General features: G+C 53.1%; 2 protein-coding genes across 10 annotated transcripts; one reads left to right on the top strand and one right to left on the bottom strand.

Annotated features, from left to right (window-relative positions):
* The first annotated feature begins 1371 nt into the window (after positions 1-1371).
* On the top strand, positions 1372-17499 carry Slc39a13 (solute carrier family 39 member 13). Of its 8 annotated transcripts, none has more exons than XM_077798090.1 (10): positions 1372-1448; positions 2853-3161; positions 5583-5696; positions 5994-6115; positions 6489-6590; positions 6697-6786; positions 7527-7595; positions 7842-7970; positions 8130-8229; positions 17420-17499. In XM_077798090.1, exons 2-9 carry the CDS (start codon positions 2861-2863, stop codon positions 8190-8192), a joined length of 990 nt encoding a protein of 329 aa, XP_077654216.1. In that variant the 5' UTR covers positions 1372-1448; positions 2853-2860; the 3' UTR covers positions 8193-8229; positions 17420-17499. The 8 variants fall into 8 exon arrangements, with proteins under 8 accessions (XP_077654216.1, XP_077654212.1, XP_026254852.1 ...); XM_077798086.1 differs by lacking the exon at positions 17420-17499 and adding an exon at positions 8335-8710 and having other exon boundaries at positions 2853-3091; positions 7842-7974; XM_026399067.2 differs by lacking the exon at positions 17420-17499 and adding an exon at positions 8335-8710 and having other exon boundaries at positions 7545-7595; positions 7842-7974.
* On the bottom strand, positions 11711-18146 carry Psmc3 (proteasome 26S subunit, ATPase 3). Of its 2 annotated transcripts, none has more exons than XM_026399064.2 (12): positions 17831-18146; positions 17512-17595; positions 16798-16923; positions 16282-16386; positions 16104-16166; positions 15720-15857; positions 15127-15270; positions 14877-15025; positions 13732-13828; positions 13370-13515; positions 12062-12143; positions 11711-11888 (listed from the first exon to the last, which is right to left on the bottom strand). In XM_026399064.2, exons 1-12 carry the CDS (start codon positions 17903-17905, stop codon positions 11778-11780), a joined length of 1320 nt encoding a protein of 439 aa, XP_026254849.1. In that variant the 5' UTR covers positions 17906-18146; the 3' UTR covers positions 11711-11777. The 2 variants fall into 2 exon arrangements, with proteins under 2 accessions (XP_026254849.1, XP_026254850.1); XM_026399065.1 differs by having other exon boundaries at positions 17815-17881.
* Positions 18147-19867: the final 1721 nt, after the last annotated feature.

Below are 19867 nucleotides of genomic sequence, written 5' to 3'. Positions count from 1 at the left end.
GCTTCCATTTCAGAACTCAGGAGGATGTCCTGGCAGAGCTACAGGCCTGGGAGGGGTAGACAGGGAACTTACAGAGGACAAGCTGCCCACCTGGAAGAAGCTGGGGGTCTGGGAAGGGCAGACATTAAAAGTATGAAGTAGGACAGGCATCAGATGCCAACTCATGGGAGTTGAGTGTGCCCTCAGAGTCCCTCAGCAGAGAAAAAAGTGGGGAACAACAAATAGGGAGGCTGAGAGATCCCATGGGAGGCTAATGAGGTTGAGACTCAAGAGACCCCAACTTTGTCACAATCTCTGAAAAAATGCAGTACCCACATCCCCCTTCCTGAATACTCTCCCATGCTTTCTCTTATGCCCAGAGAAAGATGCAAAGTGGAACAGCCAGACCACACTCGCACTGCTGTTCAGGCTGAGAAGTTAGACGTGCTATTACATGCTCTGGGTTGACGGACACCCAAGTTTCAATTCTGGCTCTGCCATCAGTGCCACTGTGTTACCTTAAGCTAACAGTACCCACCTCGAGGATCAAATGAGAATTGGGTGAGGCAGTGCAGAGAGAATGGCACGGAGTAGATGTTCAGTAAATCTTAGTTACTGTAATAATTACTATAATAATTGCTATACAAGACTTCAGAGTTCAGGTCTAGCGGCTGCTAGGTGAAGGGAGCAGAGTCCTTGCCCCGTAGGTTTGGACTTCTGAGAAGCCACTATGCATTGGACCCCAAAGGGTTACAAGTCCTGGAGACAGTGGCCTGAGGTTCCCAGTGAAAAACCAAAGCATAAAAATAATTCGATGAGTAAGAATAAAATTCCCTCTTCTGAGGTTCCCGGGGCCAGGCCCCTCCCTGCGGCAGGCACTTCCCCTTTCCCTTGTTCATGGAGGAGCCAGGCTCGGCTGACTCACAGCAGGAGAGCCACAGCCATCCACCATCCTCCCATCCCCGCCCCAGGCCCGGCCCGGGCAGCGCGATCTGGCAGTCGAGTGCGCCCCCGTGCGGTCACGGGCGGGACTGCATCACTGGAGAGGAAGCAGCGGCCCCGCCGGCAAGCCCTGCGGCCACTCGATCGCAGTCCCCGCGGGGCCGCCACCCTCGCCCATGCCCAACTTGGTTCGTCGCGGTACCGTGGAGCTCCCACTTCCGCCCGGCCCTCCCTGCCGCCCCGTCGTCCGGCCCGAACGGAAGTGCACTGTCCGCGCCGGTCCCCCATGGCCACGCGGCGGAAGCGCCCCCCGCCGCTACTCCCTCTGGCCCCGCGAAGCGCGGCGCGTCGGGTTCCGGACGGCCTCGTGTGACGTGGCCGCGCGCCGGGGGCGGCTCCGGGCCGGGGGCCGGGCGGCGGGGTCGGGCGGGGCAGAGCCGGGGCGGGGCACGGCATCGCAGCTGGATGGCCGGGCCCGCCCGGAGCGCCGCAGCTGCCGCCGCCGCCGCCACCGCCGCCGCCGCACGGTGAGTGACCTCCGGACCCTCAGGGCTCCGTCCGCGGGGGAAGGACCCGGCTGATCCCCTGACCCGTCCCTCTGGTCCCGGTCAAACATGGGCCCCTCTCCCAGAACCTGGGAGTTGAACTTGCCCGTCTTGGACTCTTGTTCCCTTGTCGTCCCACACTTGGCCCCCATCTCTCCCTCGCTGCCCTCCTGGGCGCTGTCTCCGCCACCACCCACTCCGGCTCTCTTGACCCCCTGCCTCTGGCTCTTTTCCCTCTCTTCTCTGATGAACTCTCCCTGGAGCCCCTGCCACTCTCCCAATCTGTGGTCCTTGCCCTTCTATATGACCTGGCAAGGACTTGGCCTGGGCCAGTCCTGTCTTGGTCCCAGTGGAGCACAGCTGCTTCCACGGGGGTCTAGGTTAGTTAAGACCAGGAGATCCCAGGTGGGCATCTTTCCCACCATCCAGAAGCAGCTGCTTTATCTCCCTCCCACTTCCATCAGCTGATGAGGAAACTGAGGCAACCCAAGGTCACAGCCAGCATGAGGCAGGGCAGACCACATTAAATCTCATGCCTGAGTTTCCAGATTGAACTTTTCCATTGGTTGACTCACATCCCCATCCTGTGATCCTCCAGCAGGGCACATTCCTCCCCCAGTATAAGGAGGGCCCCTGTGCTGCCTCCTGCCAAGAATCCACCTGCATTATCAAGCTGGTCTGGTCTTCACAATTCTGTGAGGGAGGCAGGATCTAGCTCCATCCCATGAATGAGGATGCTGAGGCTCAGAGGGGGCTTCAAGAATTGCCCATAGTCAGACAGCTGAAAGTGCAGAGCACCAAGTTAACCAGTCTCCACAGCCAGTGCCCGTCATCTGTGCATCTCCTGACTAAAGCATCCTTTAGTCCCACCTCCTGTCTGTCCCTGTGCCCCAGGAACACTGGGTTCATTTCCTAGGAAGAGGCTGTGTTGGCTCTCTCTAGTTCCTCTGCTCTGATCCTCCACCTGAGCCCCCAGTGCCATCCCATCAACCTAGACAGTGCTGGCCTCAGTTCCTGGAGTGTCCTTACCAACGCACATCCTGACTGCAAAACCTCTCCTGGCAGCCAGAGACACCCGGCTGGGCTGGGCCTGCCGGTGGCTGAAGGGAGCCCAGCCAGCACCTCACCCAGTCATTAGGGAAAGTTTAGCCTCAGGCGGACGTGCTGACACACAGTTTGGAATCAGCTCAGAAGGAAAAAATGTGTGGTCCTTAGGAGAGGAAGTATGAAGAGAGAGCCCCTTTGCTCTGACCAAAGGGATCCTCCGATGCCTTTGGTAGAGCCAGCAAGAAGGTGGATGCCATGGCCATTAAGGGGGCAGGAGGAGGGAGATGCCACGTTTCCTAAGCAGGTGGCAACTCATGTAAATGGCTTTGTATTTTTCAGCACGCGGCATGCTTGGATGTCCCTACTCTGGCTGTGGCATGGAGGGCCAAAGGCTCCTCTTCGTCACTGCCCTTGCCCTAGAGCTCCTGGGAAGGGCTGGGGGGTCCCAGCCAGCCCCCCGGAGCTGGGGAGCTGCAGCAGCCTGTCGCCTGGACAACAACGAAAGCGAGTCCTGGGGGACCCTGCTGAGCACAGAGAGGCTAGACACCTGGATCTGCTCCCTCCTGGGCTCACTCATGGTGGGACTCAGTGGGGTCTTCCCATTGCTTGTTATTCCCCTGGAGATGGGGACCATGCTTCGCTCAGAAGGTGGGTGACCCTCCAGGGGCACCAGTGGGCAGCCAGCATGTGGGAAATGTGCTGCTGCTCTTCTTGGAAGACCCCTGGTCTCAGGTACTAGGTCACAGTGTGACTGAGATGGAGGGCAGGGTCACCTCAGTCCTCTGGGCACAGGGTGCTGTGTTCACTTGTTCATTCATCCAGGCATCTGTTTATTATTTCAGTCAGCAAACATTTACTAGACTCAATGTGAACAGTGGTTGGAAATATGGCTGCCAGGCTACCTGGGCTTAAGTCCTGGCTCTGCCACTTACCAGCTAAATAGTACAGGGCAATTTACTTCACTTCCGCCTGCCTCAGTCTTCCAATCTTAAAAATGGGGGTAATGGGGCTGGAGATGTGGCTCAGTAGTTGAGTTTGATCTCCAGCAACTTCCCCAAAATGAGGATAATAGTATTTGTTTCAACCATGAAGAGTAAATGAACTGTCACACATAGAGCACTCAGATTGGCTAGTGTGGGGAAAGGGCTGGGTGTTCACATGACTCATGCTGAACCTTGGGATGCAGTGGTGAGAGAAGTGTCACCTCTCCCTTCAGTCTCAGCTCATGGTGTGGAAGAGTTCTAGGCCAGCAACTGCCTTTCCCAGGAATATGCAAGAGGCTGATGCAGGGCCTGCCTCCAGGAAGGGACCTGGGAGATGAGGCCAGGCGTGGATGGGGGGCTTTCGCTGAACTACACTTTTGTTCCATATGCACTGCCTGCCTGTTCACAGATAACATGTTATAATTAAAAAATTAAAAGGTTACATGGCACAGACCTTGTCATGCTAATTGGGAGGCTGAGACAGGAGGATCAGCCTGAGCAACTTAGTGAGACCCTGACTCAAAATAAAAGATAATGGGCTGGCGTTGTGGCTCAGTGGTACAGCGCTTGCCTAGCATGCAAGAGACCCTGGGTTCGATCCTCAGCACCACATAAAAATAAATAAATAAATAAATAAATAAATAAATAAATAAATAAATAAAATAAAGGTATTCTGTCCATCTAAAACTAAAATAAATAAATAAAAATAAAAGATAAAAAGGACTGGGGATGCAGCTCAGTGGTAGTAATAGAACATTTGCCTACCATGCACAAAGGCCCTGGGTTCAATCCCCTATTAAAAAAAAATTAAAAGATTATATGGGAAGCTACTAAAAATGCAGGTGATGGGCTGGGGATGTGGCTCAAGCGGTAGCTCGCTCGCCTGGCATGCGTGCGGCCCAAGTTCGATCCTCAGAACCACATACAAAACAAAGATGTTGCGTCCGCTGAAAACTAAAAAATAAATAAATAAATATTAAAATTCTCTCCTCCTCCCTAAAAAAAAAAAAAAAAAAAAAAAAATGCAGGTGCCTATTTCCTAGCCCAAGAGTGTGACCTAGCTGGGTGCAGTGACACACACTTGTAATCCCAGCTACTGAGAAGGCTAAGGCAGGAGGATCACAAATTCAAGGCCAGCCTTGGCAATAATTAAAAAATTTAAAAAGAACTAGGATGTAGCTCAGTGGTAGAGTGTCCTTGGGTTCAAGCCCCAGTGACACCAAACAAAACAAAACAAAAAAGCACCCCAAGAGTGACCTCTTAGGGCAGGACTGGGGCCCTAGGAGACTGTTAGAAAAGAGCACCCATTAGGTTTGTGCTTCTTGCTAAGCTCAGGAACAGTTTATTTACCAGATGGTTCCAGAACTCTGTGCCAGGTTCTGGGCTGGGGGTTGGCACTACACCTGTGAACAGAATCCTTGTGGGGCCCTGTCATGCCCATGTATCAGCTCATCCAAGGTCAACATAGGGAGCACTTGGATTATGAGTTCCATTTCACAGGCACAGAGAGGTTCTCTGACCAGCCCAAGGTTTCACAGCTTCTAGAATAGCAGCTTTCCTGGGGATGCCACCCCACTATCCACCTGCCTCTGTCCTCTAGGCCTCAGTTGCTCTATCAAACCAAGGACTTGAATGTGGTTCCTGTAGGGCCCTTCCAAATCTGGATGCTGCAAGTCTGCAAAAGTTCCCAAGTCTGCAACTCTTATGAAAGAGTGTCAGCACAGAAGAAATTTCCACTTAATAAGCATTTGTCATTTTAATTACCACAAGATTCAATTTACAGACATGGAAACTGTGTCTCAGAAGTTCTCTGAAGGACACCTGGTGTTAGGTTGGGGAGCTGGGACCTATCAGGCTCCAAAGCCCAGCCTTGCAACCATGATGCACTATTGACTCATAGTAGGCCAGCAGATCGCAGTGTCTCTGCTGCGCACCCAGCCTTTTGCTGTGCCTGTCAGAACAGCAGCCCATAGCCAGGCTTCCTGAAGCTTGCAGTCTGGCCAAGACAACAGAAAGCCCAGTGAGCTGAGCAAACAGAGGTCAGGCCAGTGGCTCGGCCTCAGAACCTCGTGTCTCTGTCTTGTAGCTGGGGCCCGGCGCCTGAAGCAACTACTCAGTTTTGCCCTGGGGGGACTCTTAGGCAATGTGTTTCTGCACCTGCTGCCCGAGGCATGGGCCTACACATGCAGCTCCAGCCCTGGTGAGTGAGGCCACAGGCTGGGGGCAAGAGGGCAGGAGCAGGGAGCTGGTGCCAATGTCCAGTGTTGGTCTAGGCCCTGCCTGCTGTAAGAGTGACTGGGAGAGGGATTTGGCAAGAAACTTGCCCGAGAGGGAAGGTCATTGCCCTGGTCCCAGTACCCTGGCATCTATGGGAGTCCTGAGACCAGTTGCCTGGCCAGTTAGTCTTCGGACCCTGTCACTGTCCCAGACTAGGCCCCATTCCAAATGACCCCCTCTGATGGTGCTGGCCTTGGCATGGCCTGTGCTCCCCCGGCAGGTGGTGAGGGCCAGAGCCTGCAGCAGCAACAGCAACTAGGACTATGGGTCATCGCTGGCTTCCTGACCTTCCTCGCGTTGGAGAAGATGTTCCTGGACAGCAAGAAGGAGGGGGCCAACCAGGTGAGCCCTGAATCCCAGAGCCTGGATATGCCAGCCTGTTCTGGGGTGGTGCTCAGGGCCTGGACCAAACTCTGAGTTAAGTCCTTCAAAATAGTGGTCTCCTGGCCCTCTTTGAGAAGATCTGGGGAGGGAGGCTGGACCAACCTTGGGAAGATCTGGGGAGTGCCAGCATCAACCCCTGCCCTAGCTTGTGCTGGTAGTGACAGGCGGGTGGGAGTGAGGGTTGGCTGATTTTGGGGCACCTAATGGATCAAATGGCCGAGAAGCCTAGCCAGATAAGAGTTATTCCCTGTCTCTTCTCCATCTTACTCTCCCCTCTGTCTGCCCTGAGTGGGGGGCATCTAATATCACCTCTTTCTCCTCCTGGCTGTAGGCCCCCAGCAAAGACCCCACTGCTGCCGCGCTCAATGGAGGCCACTGTCTGGCCCAGCCGGCTGCAGAGCCCGGCCTGAGAGCCGTGGTCCGGAACCTCAAAGTGAGTGGCCCACTCCGGGCCCCCTTCCTACAGCCACAAAGCTGAGTGGCCAGCCCAGCTCAGCCCTCCTGCCTGGCTCAGCCCGGCTTTCTCTCCCCTCACCCAGGTCAGTGGCTATCTCAACCTGCTGGCCAACACCATAGACAACTTCACGCACGGGCTGGCCGTGGCTGCCAGCTTCCTTGTGAGCAAGAAGGTGAGTTGAGGCTTGGCAGCAGGTCTCATGCATTTCTGGCTTGAGGGGGATAATGGTAGCAGTGTGGTTCCACCTCCAAAATATGCCAGGTCTGTCTCCTTGCGCTTTCCATTATCAGTACCTTCATCTGAGCTCCAATTTCACTGTGGCTCTCATGGATGTAGCCATGGCCGCCTCCTCATCTCCCAGCGCCTTCACTCATGAGCCCCTACTGTGTTCTTGTTGCCCACACTCCTTGTTGGGGTGCCTCTATCAAGCTGCTAGGCTTGGCCACTGCCTGCTTCTAGGTGCTTCTTCCTTTACTTCCTCCCTGTGTGATCTGGCCTCCGTGCTCATCTGCCTACTCTTGAACTGGCCTAACTCTTCCCACTTCACACTGCCCTCTGTCTGAAATGTTCTTCCTCCCTTTTAGCTGACTCCTCATCTTTAAGGCCTTGGCTTAGATGTACTTTCTCAAAGAGGCCTTTGCTGCCGGCTCCTCAGTCCACTTTGGTCCCTGTCCTCCCAGCCCCATAGCACCTGGTCCACCCTCTCCCTCACGGAGCTGCTCTGGGAGGGGCCACACAGGTGTCATGTGTGCAGTCCTTGTCTCTCCCCCTAGACCGTTAGCTTCAAGAGGCAGACTCCTTGTTGCTTTTAGTCACTGTTGTCTTTCCAGTAGCATTTGCCCAGACTAAAGCAAACATTCGTAAAGTGGGTGGGCATGAGGGGTACCAAGACCCTCAGCACAGACCCTGCAGACCCTCCCCTCCCTGCAGATCGGGCTCCTGACCACCATGGCCATCCTCTTGCATGAGATCCCCCACGAGGTGAGTGCCCAGAGGGTTACCTCAAGGGCTAAGTCTGAAGGGTTCCCTTGCTCAGCAGGGGCTTGGAGCTTGGGAAAGGCTTTGGGGTGGTAGGCACTGGTAGGCTGCCCTGCACTGGTAGGCAGACTGCAGCCTCCTCAGGATTTGCCCTGGGAGCAGGGGACTGGGTGTGCATGTCCGAACCTGAGGCACTCAGGTGATCTGGCCCAGCTGAGGCCCATGGCAAACATCTGCTCCTCCCCCCAGGTGGGCGACTTTGCCATCTTGCTCCGGGCCGGCTTTGACCGATGGAGCGCAGCCAAGCTGCAGCTCTCAACAGCACTGGGGGGCCTTCTGGGCGCCTGCTTTGCCATCTGTACACAGTCTCCCAAGGGAGTAGGTATGGGCTTGGAGGGTGGTGGTGGTTGACAGAGGGCCAGCCATGGGTTTGCAGGCATGGGGCTGGGGTCTCTCTCATCTTCCCTCCACAGCCTGTGGGAGGGATGGGAGATGAGTCCCCTGGGCTCAGCAGTCAGGCATCTTCTTCGCCTGCAGAGGAAACGGTGGCCTGGATCCTGCCCTTTACCTCTGGTGGCTTTCTCTATATCGCTTTGGTGAACGTGTTGCCTGATCTCTTGGAGGAAGATGACCCTTGGTGAGTGACCCACTGTTGGCAGTCACAGTGGGGCCGCAGGGTGGGGGGCTTCTGGCCTCTGCTGCCCGCTCTGTGCTGCCCACGAGCCAGCTGCTCTCCCCACAGGCGCTCCCTACAGCAGGTGCTCCTGCTATGCTCTGGCATCACGGTGATGGCGCTGCTCTCGCTCTGCGTCGAGTAACCTCCGCTGGTGCCCTACCCCAATCAGCAATAAGAGACTCGGATTCACTCTGTGACCTTGTGTGTGAAGCAGAGAAGGCGAGTGCTTGAGAGAACCAGCCTCTGACCAGACAGGAGGGTGCGTGTGGTGTGCACATGTGGTCAGAGGTGTGTGCGTGAGGCCAACATTGTGATCTCCGTGCGCAGGGCCCAGGGCCCGGCATTGCACCTGCCCCAGCCCTGCTGCAGCCTCCTCTCCCTGCCACCCTGTCGTCTTGCACCAGCTGGAGTGAACAGTGAGGAATAGCAGAGGGCTTGCCCTGCCAGGACCCCAAAAGGAGTGAGAGCAGCCCAAGGAGCCCAGGCTGCGAGGAACCCCAAAGCTATACTGCCTCTGCTGGGGCCTCCTGGGCCTCTGGCTTGAGGGGGCAACCCTGTGCTCGTGCACCCCAGCCCTAAGAAGCCTAGGGGCCTAAGCTGGGGTAGCTTCTCTCTGCTGTGTCCGTTTTCCTGGCCTTGCCTTTGCCACCTCGACAGCCAAAGAAAGGGGAGGCAGGTTTTCCTGTAGCCCCCAACCCCACTCAGCACTGACAGTCCTACCCCTCCAAGCACTGAGCAGGGAGCTGGAGGACTTTTCTTCAGGGCCGCCTGCCCAGACTAGCTCCTGTTCCCCTGGTGAACGCTCCCTGGCAGTGCTGGCAGCTCTTGCCACCTCCAGCTGCCAAACAGCAGCCTGCAGGGCAGCAAGCAGCCCCAACTGGCCAGAGGCCTCCCAGTCCAGCTCAGGGATGCTCCTGCCAACACAGGCTCTGACAGACATGCCTGAGGCGGGAGGAACGAGCCAGGCTGCCCTTCCCTGCTAGGCCCCTTCTCTTCTGCCCATGGAGGTAAGGTGGGCATGGCGAAGGCTCCACATTGTCAGCGCTCAGGAATGTGCTCTGGGAGAATGCTGAAGCCATAATCCCCAGCTATTTCCCTTGGCTGGCGCCCAGGTACTCAGCTGGCCCACTCCACAGCCAGGATCCAATCCTGCCGCTAGACTGTGGATATTTAGAGAAGTGGCCGTGGAAAGGGTCTCTCATGGTCCTACAGCCATCGTGTTGTGGTACCATCTATATCTGTAAATACCTGTTCTATAGATATGAATAAATATTCTCCACAGAAGGGCCGCCTCTGTTCTGCACACCGGGGTTTCTGCTAAGGCTGTAGCCATGTCCTTGTCTGTTACCCTCATGGCGCTCCTATTTTCTTCAGTTTTGTTGTTAGGCTTCTAACCCAATGACAGCTGAGCACTGACACAAGCCTGGCCCTGAGCCTCTTTAGCCCCTCAATGCCCTCAAGTATGTTCTCTTTATTTATTTATTTAATATTTATTTTTAGTTACAGTTAGATTTAATACCTTTATTTATTCATTTTTTATGTGGTGTTGAGGATAGAACCCAGGGCCTCAAGGTGAGCGCTCTGCCGATGAGCCCAGCCCCAGCCCTGTTTTTGTTTTTATTTTATGAGCCTGTAAGGCAAGGATTTTTTTCACTGTCTGCCTCCGCACTCTTTAACAATTTAATCAAGGAAGGAACTCCACAAAATCATTTCCAAGTTTGACCCACTTGAAATTATTGTTCATTTCAAAGAGAAAAAGAGAGGATCCTTACTGGAACCATCCCTTCCTCTGAATGAGCTGAGTATAAGAACAAGTCAGGCACAGAGGGCTTCCCATGGTGCCACCAGCTGACTGCAGAAGGGGGAAGGAGTCCTGTCCACCTCTTTCCTCTCCAAGCCAGACAGGACAGCCTACAGCAGCCTGCTGGCCAGAACCAGTGCGGTGGCCGGAGCCTGGTGCAGATGAGTGGGAACCTAAGTCAGCACCCGCTTACCTGGGAATGCAGGGCTTAGTATTTCTATCAGCAAAACATTTAAAAGGGACTTAATATCTGCTCTACCTGGTTGTTCTTCTCCAATAAGAAAACTGTCTCAAGGACCTAATTATAGTTAGTCCAGGCCTGAAGGATCCAAGGAATAGACCCACAGCTGCCTCTCCGGCCCCACCCATAGCTCACCAGGTGCCCCTGGCTACAAGCTGTGGTATTGAGCCCTTCGAGGTAGCAGACAGATACATGTGATCATCTCAGTCCACTGAGAGAGGCAGAGGAAGGGACTCCATTTTATAGATGAAGAAACCAAGAATGGATGAGGATAGTGCCTGCGGGCTCAATCGGTTTCATGGCCAAGGGTGAATCCTGTCTAGTTAGAAGGGAAACAGGGTATGAAGGAGTGGGAACAGCCAACTCAAGGCAGAAGACAAAATCACTTCAGAGGCTGGGCTGCTGGGCCACTGGAGCAGTGGGGACAGGAAGTCAGCAGGAAGGCCAAGCAGAGGGTGATACCCAGGTGACTCAGACACTTGGGGAGGATGACACAAGAGGGTAAAAAGAGCTGGAAAGGAGATGGCTATCTGGGAAGTTAGACAATAGCTTGCTGTGGTCACATAGGGAAAGAAAGAAAAGTGGGCAGGCAGGGGCGCTTCATTTGCATCTATAAAGTGGGGGTGCCCTATTGGTGGTTATTCTGATGATGAGATAATATATGCATTAAGGCCTATGAAGCACACATCCCAGGGCAAGCGCTCAAGTGGTCACACCTGCACCTCCAGGATGCCCTCCACGGAGCCACCGTACTTGCTCAGTGAGAGGTGGGAAGCTGGGAAGCTGCTTATAGTCGGACAGGCCCAGCAAGATCCTAAGCAAACTGAAAGGTCTGGGGCAGACGGAGGCAGGAGAGGACAGTCTGATGGAATCTTAGGCTTAGGAAGGCTCCCAGAGTGGATATTGCTTAAGGCTCATTTTTCAGTCAGAAGAAATGGGTTGAAAGAGCTACTGGACCTGTGGAAAAATCAGGAGGGGCCTGTAGAGAAACAGGAGGCACACAAGCCAGCAAACAAGGGGGAAGTCTCAGGGGCCCAGGACCCCAAACCTGGCTTTACACGGATAGCAATAAGGACTAGGGCCAGAGCACCAGAAATGCAGGAAAAGGGAAAGGCTGGCTTCTGTTTAGGCCCTGACTTGTGGAATTGGAGGGACACAGTCTGTAAGAGCTCAGACAGGAAGGGCAGGGCACACCAAGAGGGCTGTGCTGGGACCTGAGATGAGAGGCAGAAGACTAGGCAGCAGCTGTGGCGCCATGCAGAGCACCAGGGGCTCACCCTGATGAAGGGCTGGGGGCCCTCGGTTGTCTCAGAGATTCCCAGGCTGCAGCCCGTGGGGAAGGGGCCTCCTGTGTATGTCCTATATCTTCTACCCAGAGCCCAGGGAAGGTGAGACAGGCGGCAGTGAGCCAAACCATCTTTTATTACAAACTCTAACCAGCAGCACTAAGGGTTGGGCCTGGGGCCCCTAGGCATAGTACTGCAGGTTGGCTTTCTTCTTGGCCTGAACCTCCAGGATGCCCTCCATGTAGTCCTCATGGGTGAGCTCGGTGGCACCCCTGCGCAGCGCGATCATGCCCTGCAGCCAAGACAGATGGACTAAGGTGCCTCCCCACATCCTTAGCCCTGCTCCCAGAGGCATGGGCCTTCTCAGCCCCTTCCCCCAGCAGTCTCCACCAGCTAAACACCCCATCTTGTCTAGTGAAGGGACAAGAAGGTTTGAAGACATCCTCTCACCCCTCCACCACTTACCGCCTCCACACACACAGCCTTGCACTGGGCGCCATTGAAGTCATCAGTGCAGCGGGCCAGCTCCTCGTAGTTCACATCAGGACTGAGGAGAGACACACCACAGAGCTCAGTTACTCACGAGGGGACAGGAGACAGATGTCCCACCATGCCACCCAGCAGTAAAGGCAACTGGCCCTGTGACAGCAAATCCCTGACAGCAAATGCCTTCTTTTCCTCTCAGTACAAGACAGGTAGGGGACTGGAGCAAGTCAAACCAGGTTATTTCTAGGACCTCTGGTGCTCTAGCTTTCTAGGGACCAACTCAGCTTGAGGGAGGGGTACAGGAGGTGGGTGGAGACAAAAGACGGCCTTACATTCCCCCACAGAGCCAGCCCTGCATCGGCCAGCACTGTGCTAGCACCACCATCCTTTTTTTTTTTTTTAAGAAAGAGGGGGGGGGGGAGGAAGAGAGAGAGAGAGAGAGAGAGAGAGAGAGAGAATTTTTTAATATTTATTTTTTAGTTCTCGGCGGACACAACATCTTTGTTGGTATGTGGTGCTGAGGATCGAACCCAGGCCGCACGCATGCCAGGCAAGCGCGCTACCGCTTGAGCCACATCCCCAGCCCCAGCACCACCATCCTTATGTGCCACACATTATACTTGACACTGTCACATCGAATCGTTCCCACAAGGCCATGAAGTTAGGGTTACTATCCACAAGGCCATGAAGTTAGGGTTACTATCCACAAGGCCCAAATTAGAAAACTGAGACACAGACAGGCCCAGTGGTACATGCCTGTAATCCTAGCGGCTCAAAAGGCTAAGGCAGGAGGATTGTGAGTTCAAAGCCAGCCTCAGCAAAAGCGAGGTGCTAAGCAACTCAGTTGAGACCTTGTCTCTAAATAAAATATAAAATAAGCCTGGGGATGTGACTCAATGGCCAAGTGTTCCTGAGTTCAGTACCAAAACCAGACCAAAAAAAAAAAAAAAAAGAGCGGTCTTGCCACCTGCTGAAGGTCTTACAACAGTAAACACAGGTCATCTGGCCCCTGCCTAGATTCCCTGGGACCTGGTTGAGCTGTGCTCATCTGTGGGGCCGTGGAGCCCGAGAAAAAGCATCTGCAGCATGCCCTGGGCAGGAGAGGGCAAGGTGCAGATGATTCTAGGAGCAGAGCAACCAGAATCAGGGCCTGGACCTCAGGCAGCTGGCATGTGCCTGCAGGAGGCAGTGGTGGTCATGATGGCTAGGGAAGCTCAGCACAGGCAGCTGTGAGGAGAATGGACAGTCAGAGATGCTCTGCTACTGCCCATTCACGGCTCTGCTCACCTGACGTTCATCTTCCGGGAATGAATCTGCATGATTCTGGCCCTGGCCTCCTCATTAGGCATAGGGAACTCGATCTTGCGGTCCAGGCGACCTGAACGGAGCAGGGCAGGGTCCAGGATGTCTACCCTATTAGTGGCTGCAATTACCTGAGGAAAGGGAGAAGCAGCAACTTGAACTGATGGGCACAAGCAGTCATAAAAGGTAAAAGGCAACCCAGAGTGTGTGTAAGCAGGGGACCTTAAAGGCATAGGCAGATCAGAATTTGAATTGTAGCTCAACCATTAATTAGCTGGGTGACCTCAGAAGGTGCCACTTACCTCTGAACCTCATTTTCTTCACTGGGAAAGAATGAAAACACTCACCTTTACTTGGGTATTGGGCTGGAAGCCATCCAGCTGGTTTAGAAGCTCCAGCATGGTCCTCTGCACCTCCCGGTCCCCGGCTTTCTCACTGTCAAAGCTGGGGTGCACAGGAGGCCAAGACACTCGTGAGGCCACAGGTTGGGCAGAGCCCTCCCCTCTACCCACAAGAACCCTAACCAAACCTGCCTAGAGACTAACATATAAAAGGAGTCGCTAATTGTTGACTACACATTCAGAGCCTGGAGAGACTTCTGGGATCAGATGCCAGGCTGAAGATAAACAGCAAAAAACAGCCACGGCATAGGCTGTCACAGAGAAATGTTTGACTGCCCACTAAGCTAGAGCTCAGAAACGCAGGGGCCTGGCCTGGGCTCGGACTCTTGGGGATTCCAGGCAGGCATCCCTAAGAAGCATCCCTGAGACTATAGACACACTAGCTAAGCAAACCCCAAGTGGAAAACAGGAAAAGACAAGTGGGGCTGAAAACTGAGGAGGGAGTCTGGATCTGATGGGGGAGGAAGAGGGTGAAGGAGGAAGAGAGGGAGGCAGAGACGTGTGAGACCTTACTTAAGGCCATGGTTCAGTCTAACACTTAATGCCAAGGAGCAATGAGGTGGTCCAGGAAGGGTTTTTTTTTGTTTTGCTTTTTTCTTAATATTTATTTTTTAGGTGTAGATGGACACAACACAATGCCTTTATTTTTATGTGGTGCTGAGGATCGAACCTGGGCCCCGCCGGTGCTAGGTGAGTGCTCTACCGCTGAGCCACAATCCAAGCCCCGCAGGAAGGGTTTTAAATAAGACCTGTGTGAGGGACCATGGATGCATGTGAGTAAGGAAACATTTCTGGCTAGGGTTGTGGTTCGGTGGTAAAGTGTCTGTCTAGCATGCATGAAGCCCTGAGTTCAACCCCAAGTACTGCCAAAACCAAACAAAAAACAACCAGATTTGTTTTGAAAGGAACATGCTGGCAGTTATGAAGAGAAAACAGGTTATTTAGCTGAGAATTTAGAAATCAGAACCACATTAAGAGTAGCTACTGTCCCAGGGGAGGAAGGGGTAGAGTGGGAAAAAGATGAAATTTAGTGCAATTGGGAGGTTGAAGTCTGCCACAGAGTCCCTTTGAAACCCCCAGTACTCCCTTACCGCTTGGTGCCAATGGCATCCAGCTCATCAATAAAGATGATGGATGGTGCCTTCTCCTTGGCCAGGGCAAAAGCATCCCGAACCAGCTTAGCACCATCTCCAATGAACATCTGTACCAGCTGGGGGCCAGCTAGCTTGAGGAAGGTGGCCTGAAGAGGAGGTGGCAGGGTGGGGGTCATCAGGCCTTGAGCCCATTTGGGAGAGGGTGGACTCCTACCCACCACCTCCTCATCCCTCCCAAAGAACACACCTTGGTCTGTGCAGCACAGGCCCGGGCCAGCAGTGTCTTCCCTGTACCTGGGGGCCCATACATCAGCACCCCCTTTGGAGGTTGGATCCCCAAGTTCTCAAACTTCTCTTTGTGGTTCATCGGCAGGACAATGGCTTCCACCAGCTGCCAGGAAGAAGTCCTGGGTGAGGAGAGTGAAGCCCTGAGGGATCCCACACAGCCCAACCCTTAAATGACTTCAACCCCCATCTCTACCCCTCTTGCAATTCAGGGACACTGCCCTCTTTCCCCCATAACTAGAAGGCACAGAAAGTTCATCCTCACCAAGGCTGGCCCTGGCCTCTCTAAGAACACAGGATATGGTAGAAAGACCCTGAGCCAAGAACAGGGGACCGAGTATCAGTCCTATCTCTCTAGCTCTAACTTTCTGGGCCTTGGCTAAGTCACTTGATCTCTCTGGACCTTGGCCTCCTAACATATCACATGGCACCCTCCACCCCTACCCCTAGGCAGCTGTGAAGAGGAGATGTACAGTAAGGGGATGCATTCTTTCAACAAGATGGAGAAACACAAAAGGCTGGTGAGGCTGCTGGCAGCTGCTGTGTCTCTCTCACCTCCTGGATCTGCTTGTCCAGGCCCCCGATGTCACTGTATTGCTCCGTGGGCCTCTCATCCACCTCCATGGCCTTCACCCGTGAGTCATACTCTGTAGGCAGAGTCTCCAGGATCAGATAGGAGTCTTTGTTCACACCCTGAGGACACAGCATGGGAGATTCAGATATATCTCTAGGCCTACCTAGTGGGCTGGGTGACAGTCTGTACAGTGCAAGGAGAGTTACAGGACTGGGCAACAAAGAATCAAAGAGCAAGCAGACAGGATCTCAGACTCTCAGGGTTGCTCTACTAGACTCAGAGGCAACACAGACCTGGAATTGCGGAGGGGCTACTTAGTGGGAAAAACTCTGGGAAAGCTTTGCTTGAGCTTAGGCAATCCTTACCACCAGGTCTCCCGGCTTCAGCTTTTCAGCATCCACCAACCCAATCACAGGTAGGAAGTATGTCTATAGGAAAGATTAAAGGTGCAGTCTCTGTTACTGTACTTGATAAGGCCTCAAAGTCCTGTCCCACACCCACGCCTCACAATCCTCTGCTCTTCTATTTTTAAGCCAGCCTTACCTGTCGTGTGGAGGTTTTGATCACTGCACACTTTCCCTTCCTTTGAGAGTCCAGGTCGATATTGGCACCATCCTCTTCTTGGTCATTGGGATCAACATCTAGCAGCTGAGAAGGGATAAAGCTCAGACCCTTGAATTTCCCAGAGCCCAGTGCTTCTAGAGCTAAGCTGAGTCAATTCCCAACACTCACAGGGTTGCCTGGCCCTTACCTTACTCCTCAAACTAGCCCTGAGCTTAGCAAATGGGTGGTTGATAAGCCAGAAGGTTGGTAAAATCTGAGTTTAGGTGCTACTTCTCTGCACAAAGCTCATCTACTCCAGCAAGAAAAATCAATAAAAAAGGAGCCATGTTGAGACTTACAAGGTCTTCATAGGACCAAATCTACAAAAGGAGACTGGGGGATGCAGTTCTAACATGCAATTTGGCCTTGGAATTTCTACCTATTCTATCCCTGGCCCCACCCCCAGCTATCTCCATGGCCCACTGACCCCCTCTTCCCCTCCACATACACACACACCTCGATAACATTGGAGACTAGGTATGGCAGGGTCTTGTTCACTTTGATTTTCTCACTGTTTTCTTTGATCTTGTCTTTCATGGCTTGAAGTTCATGGGTGACCCGTAACACTTCACTCTTCATGATCTGGGTTGAGGATGCATGGAAGCAAATGTTCAGTCCTGGCTCAGCCTGCACCAGGCTCTGGAATTGGTGAGGTCCAGGCTGCCCATGGGGACCCTCCTGAATCTCTCCACCCAAATCTAAGGCTTTCTGAAGGCTAAGCCTGTCTATATTTACATTCCACAGAAGTCAAGCCAAGAGGTCAGTTTGGAAACCTCCCAGGGAGGCTGATGTAGTATTGGGAAAAGAGCAGGCCTCTGAAACTGGCAAATAGGTTTTAAGTTTTATCTCTTGGAAAGGGCTGCCACAGTGGTGGTAGGAAGAAAAAAAAAAATCTCTGAGCCTCAGTTTCCCCACCTGTAAAATGGGGATTTACTAAAAGGACGATCTTTGAGAGGAATAAAGACTTCATTGGAAAAGGCAGTTTGCTAACTTCTTATCTCAGGCCTGTTTCCCACCTCCCAGTCCCTCCTCTTGTCCTTTTTAAGGCTTAGTTTTCTTTTTCTTTTCCTGGTCCCAGGAGAAAACCACAGGCCCCATGTCTCCTCCAGCGAGGCGAGGAAGGAGCAGAAGGGCACAGGGCCACTGGCAGCACCGGGGCCCAGCGCCCACCTTGATCTCGCTGTCTAGAAGCCGTGTGCGCTGGATGATCTCTTCCGTGGACATCTTAAGCACCTCCTCTCCAATTCCATCTTGCTGTTTCAAGAAAAAACAACCGACGTTATTTACTTATTTACTTTTACTCACGGGGGGCATCCCGCGATCCCCGAGCCTCCTGATTCCAGGACGGAGTCAGGACCACTGCCACTTTCCAAGCGGCCCCGGCCCCATCCTCGGATCAGGCCTGACCCCCAGCCACCTCCTCCCCTCCTGACAAGGACATGTCCCCGCTGGAGCCAGTTCCGCGACCCCTACCTCTCCAGGCACCCACCTCAGCTTCATCCCACACGGTCGCCATCTTCTCCTGCCGAGTCACTGGGCTCTCAAGTTGCGGCAGCACATTCATTTCCTAGAGGAAAAGGCCGAAGAAGGGAATGGGCAGGAGCCGCAGCGGGAGATTAATACCGTCCCTTTTAACGCCTTTTCGTCACTAATGGCGAACGTCTCCCGCAAATCCTTTCTCTTGGTCGAGTCAACTCCAACCACGCCACCGGAGCGAATCTGCTGCTCCGACCCTAAGACCAAACTCGGGCCACAGAACACGCCCCAACTTCCTGAAATGTTCCCGCCCTCGTCCTTTTTGTGCCGGGGGCGTGGTTGGAGTTGCTATTGGCCGTCGAGCGAAGGGGGCGGGGCCTGGTATAAAGCCGGAAGGGGCGGGGGAAAGGCGGGTGCCGCTGGGGACCGTGGGAAATGTGGTTCTAATTTGGTCGGTAACTGAAAGGGCATTTGTATGGAAGCCGCGTCTCCTTCCTCAGAATCTCCCCTGATTAGGGGTGGGGAGGTTTTGTACCCTGGCACTGCTCTCCAAACCGTAAACAACATATCCAGCCGTGTGCAAAGGGCATGACCATATCTACAGCTATTTATTTAAACCCAGGTTTACTGGAAAGAAAGGTTAACCAGTTTTGTTTTTTCCTTTTTTTGGTACCAGGGAATGAACTCACGGCATTTAACCACCGAGGAACATCCCCAGCCCTTTTTTGGTATTTTATTTAAATACAGGGTCTTGCTGAGTTTTAGAGACTCGCTAAATTGCCGAGGCTGGCTTTGAACTCGGCGATCCTCCAGCCTCAGCCTCTCAAGCCACCACCACGCCAGGTTCACTAACCAGTTTTAAAGAGAAGTTGCTGCTACTACCAATGTTAATGCATGGAATTGTGCACGTGGGAAGAGTTCAGTTAACAATTAGCCTGTACAGTTAAAAACCTAACTCGGGGCTTTAATCCGTCCTTTGCTTCATCCGTGGTTAATTAACTCAGTGAGCAGGGCAGGTCTGTGGATCATATAACACTGATTTGTTGTACCTGTGTCTCCTACGCGGATCTCTCCTTATTTCTTTGAGATCCCTGGAGCCCCCTTAAAATGAAAATCACATAAGCCACATAGTTTATATTGTAAATCAAACCATCACACTCAATAAAACTGGTGAAAAGGTGTCTTGGAATTCAGCTGAAGGCAGAAATTTATTTCTCTAGGTATCAACGTTTATAGCCGTTCATTTAGGCTGACAAAGCCTCTGAGGTAGCGGTATGTTATTCCATCCTTTCAAAAATCCTGTCCTTAGGGACAGATTCCATGACTCTCACTTCTAGATAAGTACATGGAGGCTCTGTCTCAGCATCAAGTGTGGGTGAGAGCCACCTCCTCTAATTTATTCTCCCTAGAATAATCAGTCCAAACCCAAATCTGACCATGGTACCCGACTCTCTCAACAAATAACAAACACCCCAAGGCCCCTCTTGAAGGCTTCCCCTTGTTATTAGGTCAGACATTGAAGTCCTGTGGTCAGGCCCCTGACGGCAGCTATAGTGCAACTTGCACACAGGCCCTCCCACAGTGCTGGGAACCCCCAGCCCCCAGGCCTCAGTAACACCTCCTGCTTCTTGGGCTTGACATCAGCTCTTCCCAGAAAGCCACAGGCCCACAGTAAACCAGAGCCTTATTTAAGTCAGCTACAAAGCTCTCCTTGACTCCCAAAGACCAGGTCAAGTCATGCTCTTTCTCCCCCACTCCTTCCTCTTGGGACACTTACCAGATTCAGATTTTTTTTGATTTGATTACTAGGCCTTTGTGTGATTATTTGGTTGATATAAAAAAGAAAAAAAAAAACCCTGAGTGCATGTTTCTTATGTATCTTTTGTGTGTGTGTGTGTGTGTGGGAGGGGTGGGTTGGGGGTACCAAGGATTGAACTCAGGGGCATTCAACCACTGAGCCACATCCCCAGTCGTATTTTGTCTTTTATTTAAAGACGGGGTCTCACTCAGTTGCTTAGTGCCTCACTTTTGTTGAGGCTGGCTTTGAACT

The sequence above is a fragment of the Urocitellus parryii genome, chromosome 4 (genome assembly GCF_045843805.1).
Source record: "Urocitellus parryii isolate mUroPar1 chromosome 4, mUroPar1.hap1, whole genome shotgun sequence".
NCBI lineage: Eukaryota > Metazoa > Chordata > Mammalia > Rodentia > Sciuridae > Urocitellus > Urocitellus parryii.
The sequence above is the reverse complement of the archived record's forward strand: the minus strand, read 5'-3'. Positions and strand labels throughout refer to the sequence as shown.

Bases quoted from the DNA above. Each gene is read 5' to 3' on its own strand.
- Slc39a13 (XM_077798086.1), top strand. From the start codon at position 1,387: ATGGCCGGGCCCGCCCGGAGCGCCGCAGCTGCCGCCGCCGCCGCCACC. The intron at 3,092-5,582 runs GTGGGACTCAGT...TCTGTCTTGTAG, and splicing joins CCCTCCTGGGCTCACTCATG to CTGGGGCCCGGCGCCTGAAG. The intron at 7,596-7,841 runs GTGAGTGCCCAG...TCCTCCCCCCAG, and splicing joins TGCATGAGATCCCCCACGAG to GTGGGCGACTTTGCCATCTT.
- Psmc3 (XM_026399064.2), bottom strand. From the start codon at position 17,905: ATGAATGTGCTGCCGCAACTTGAGAGCCCAGTGACTCGGCAGGAGAAG. The intron at 15,026-15,126 runs GTGTGTTCTTTG...CCTCCTCTTCAG, and splicing joins CCTGTGCTGCACAGACCAAG to GCCACCTTCCTCAAGCTAGC. The intron at 13,516-13,731 runs GTGAGTGTTTTC...CCCTTTCCTCAG, and splicing joins AGCCCAATACCCAAGTAAAG to GTAATTGCAGCCACTAATAG.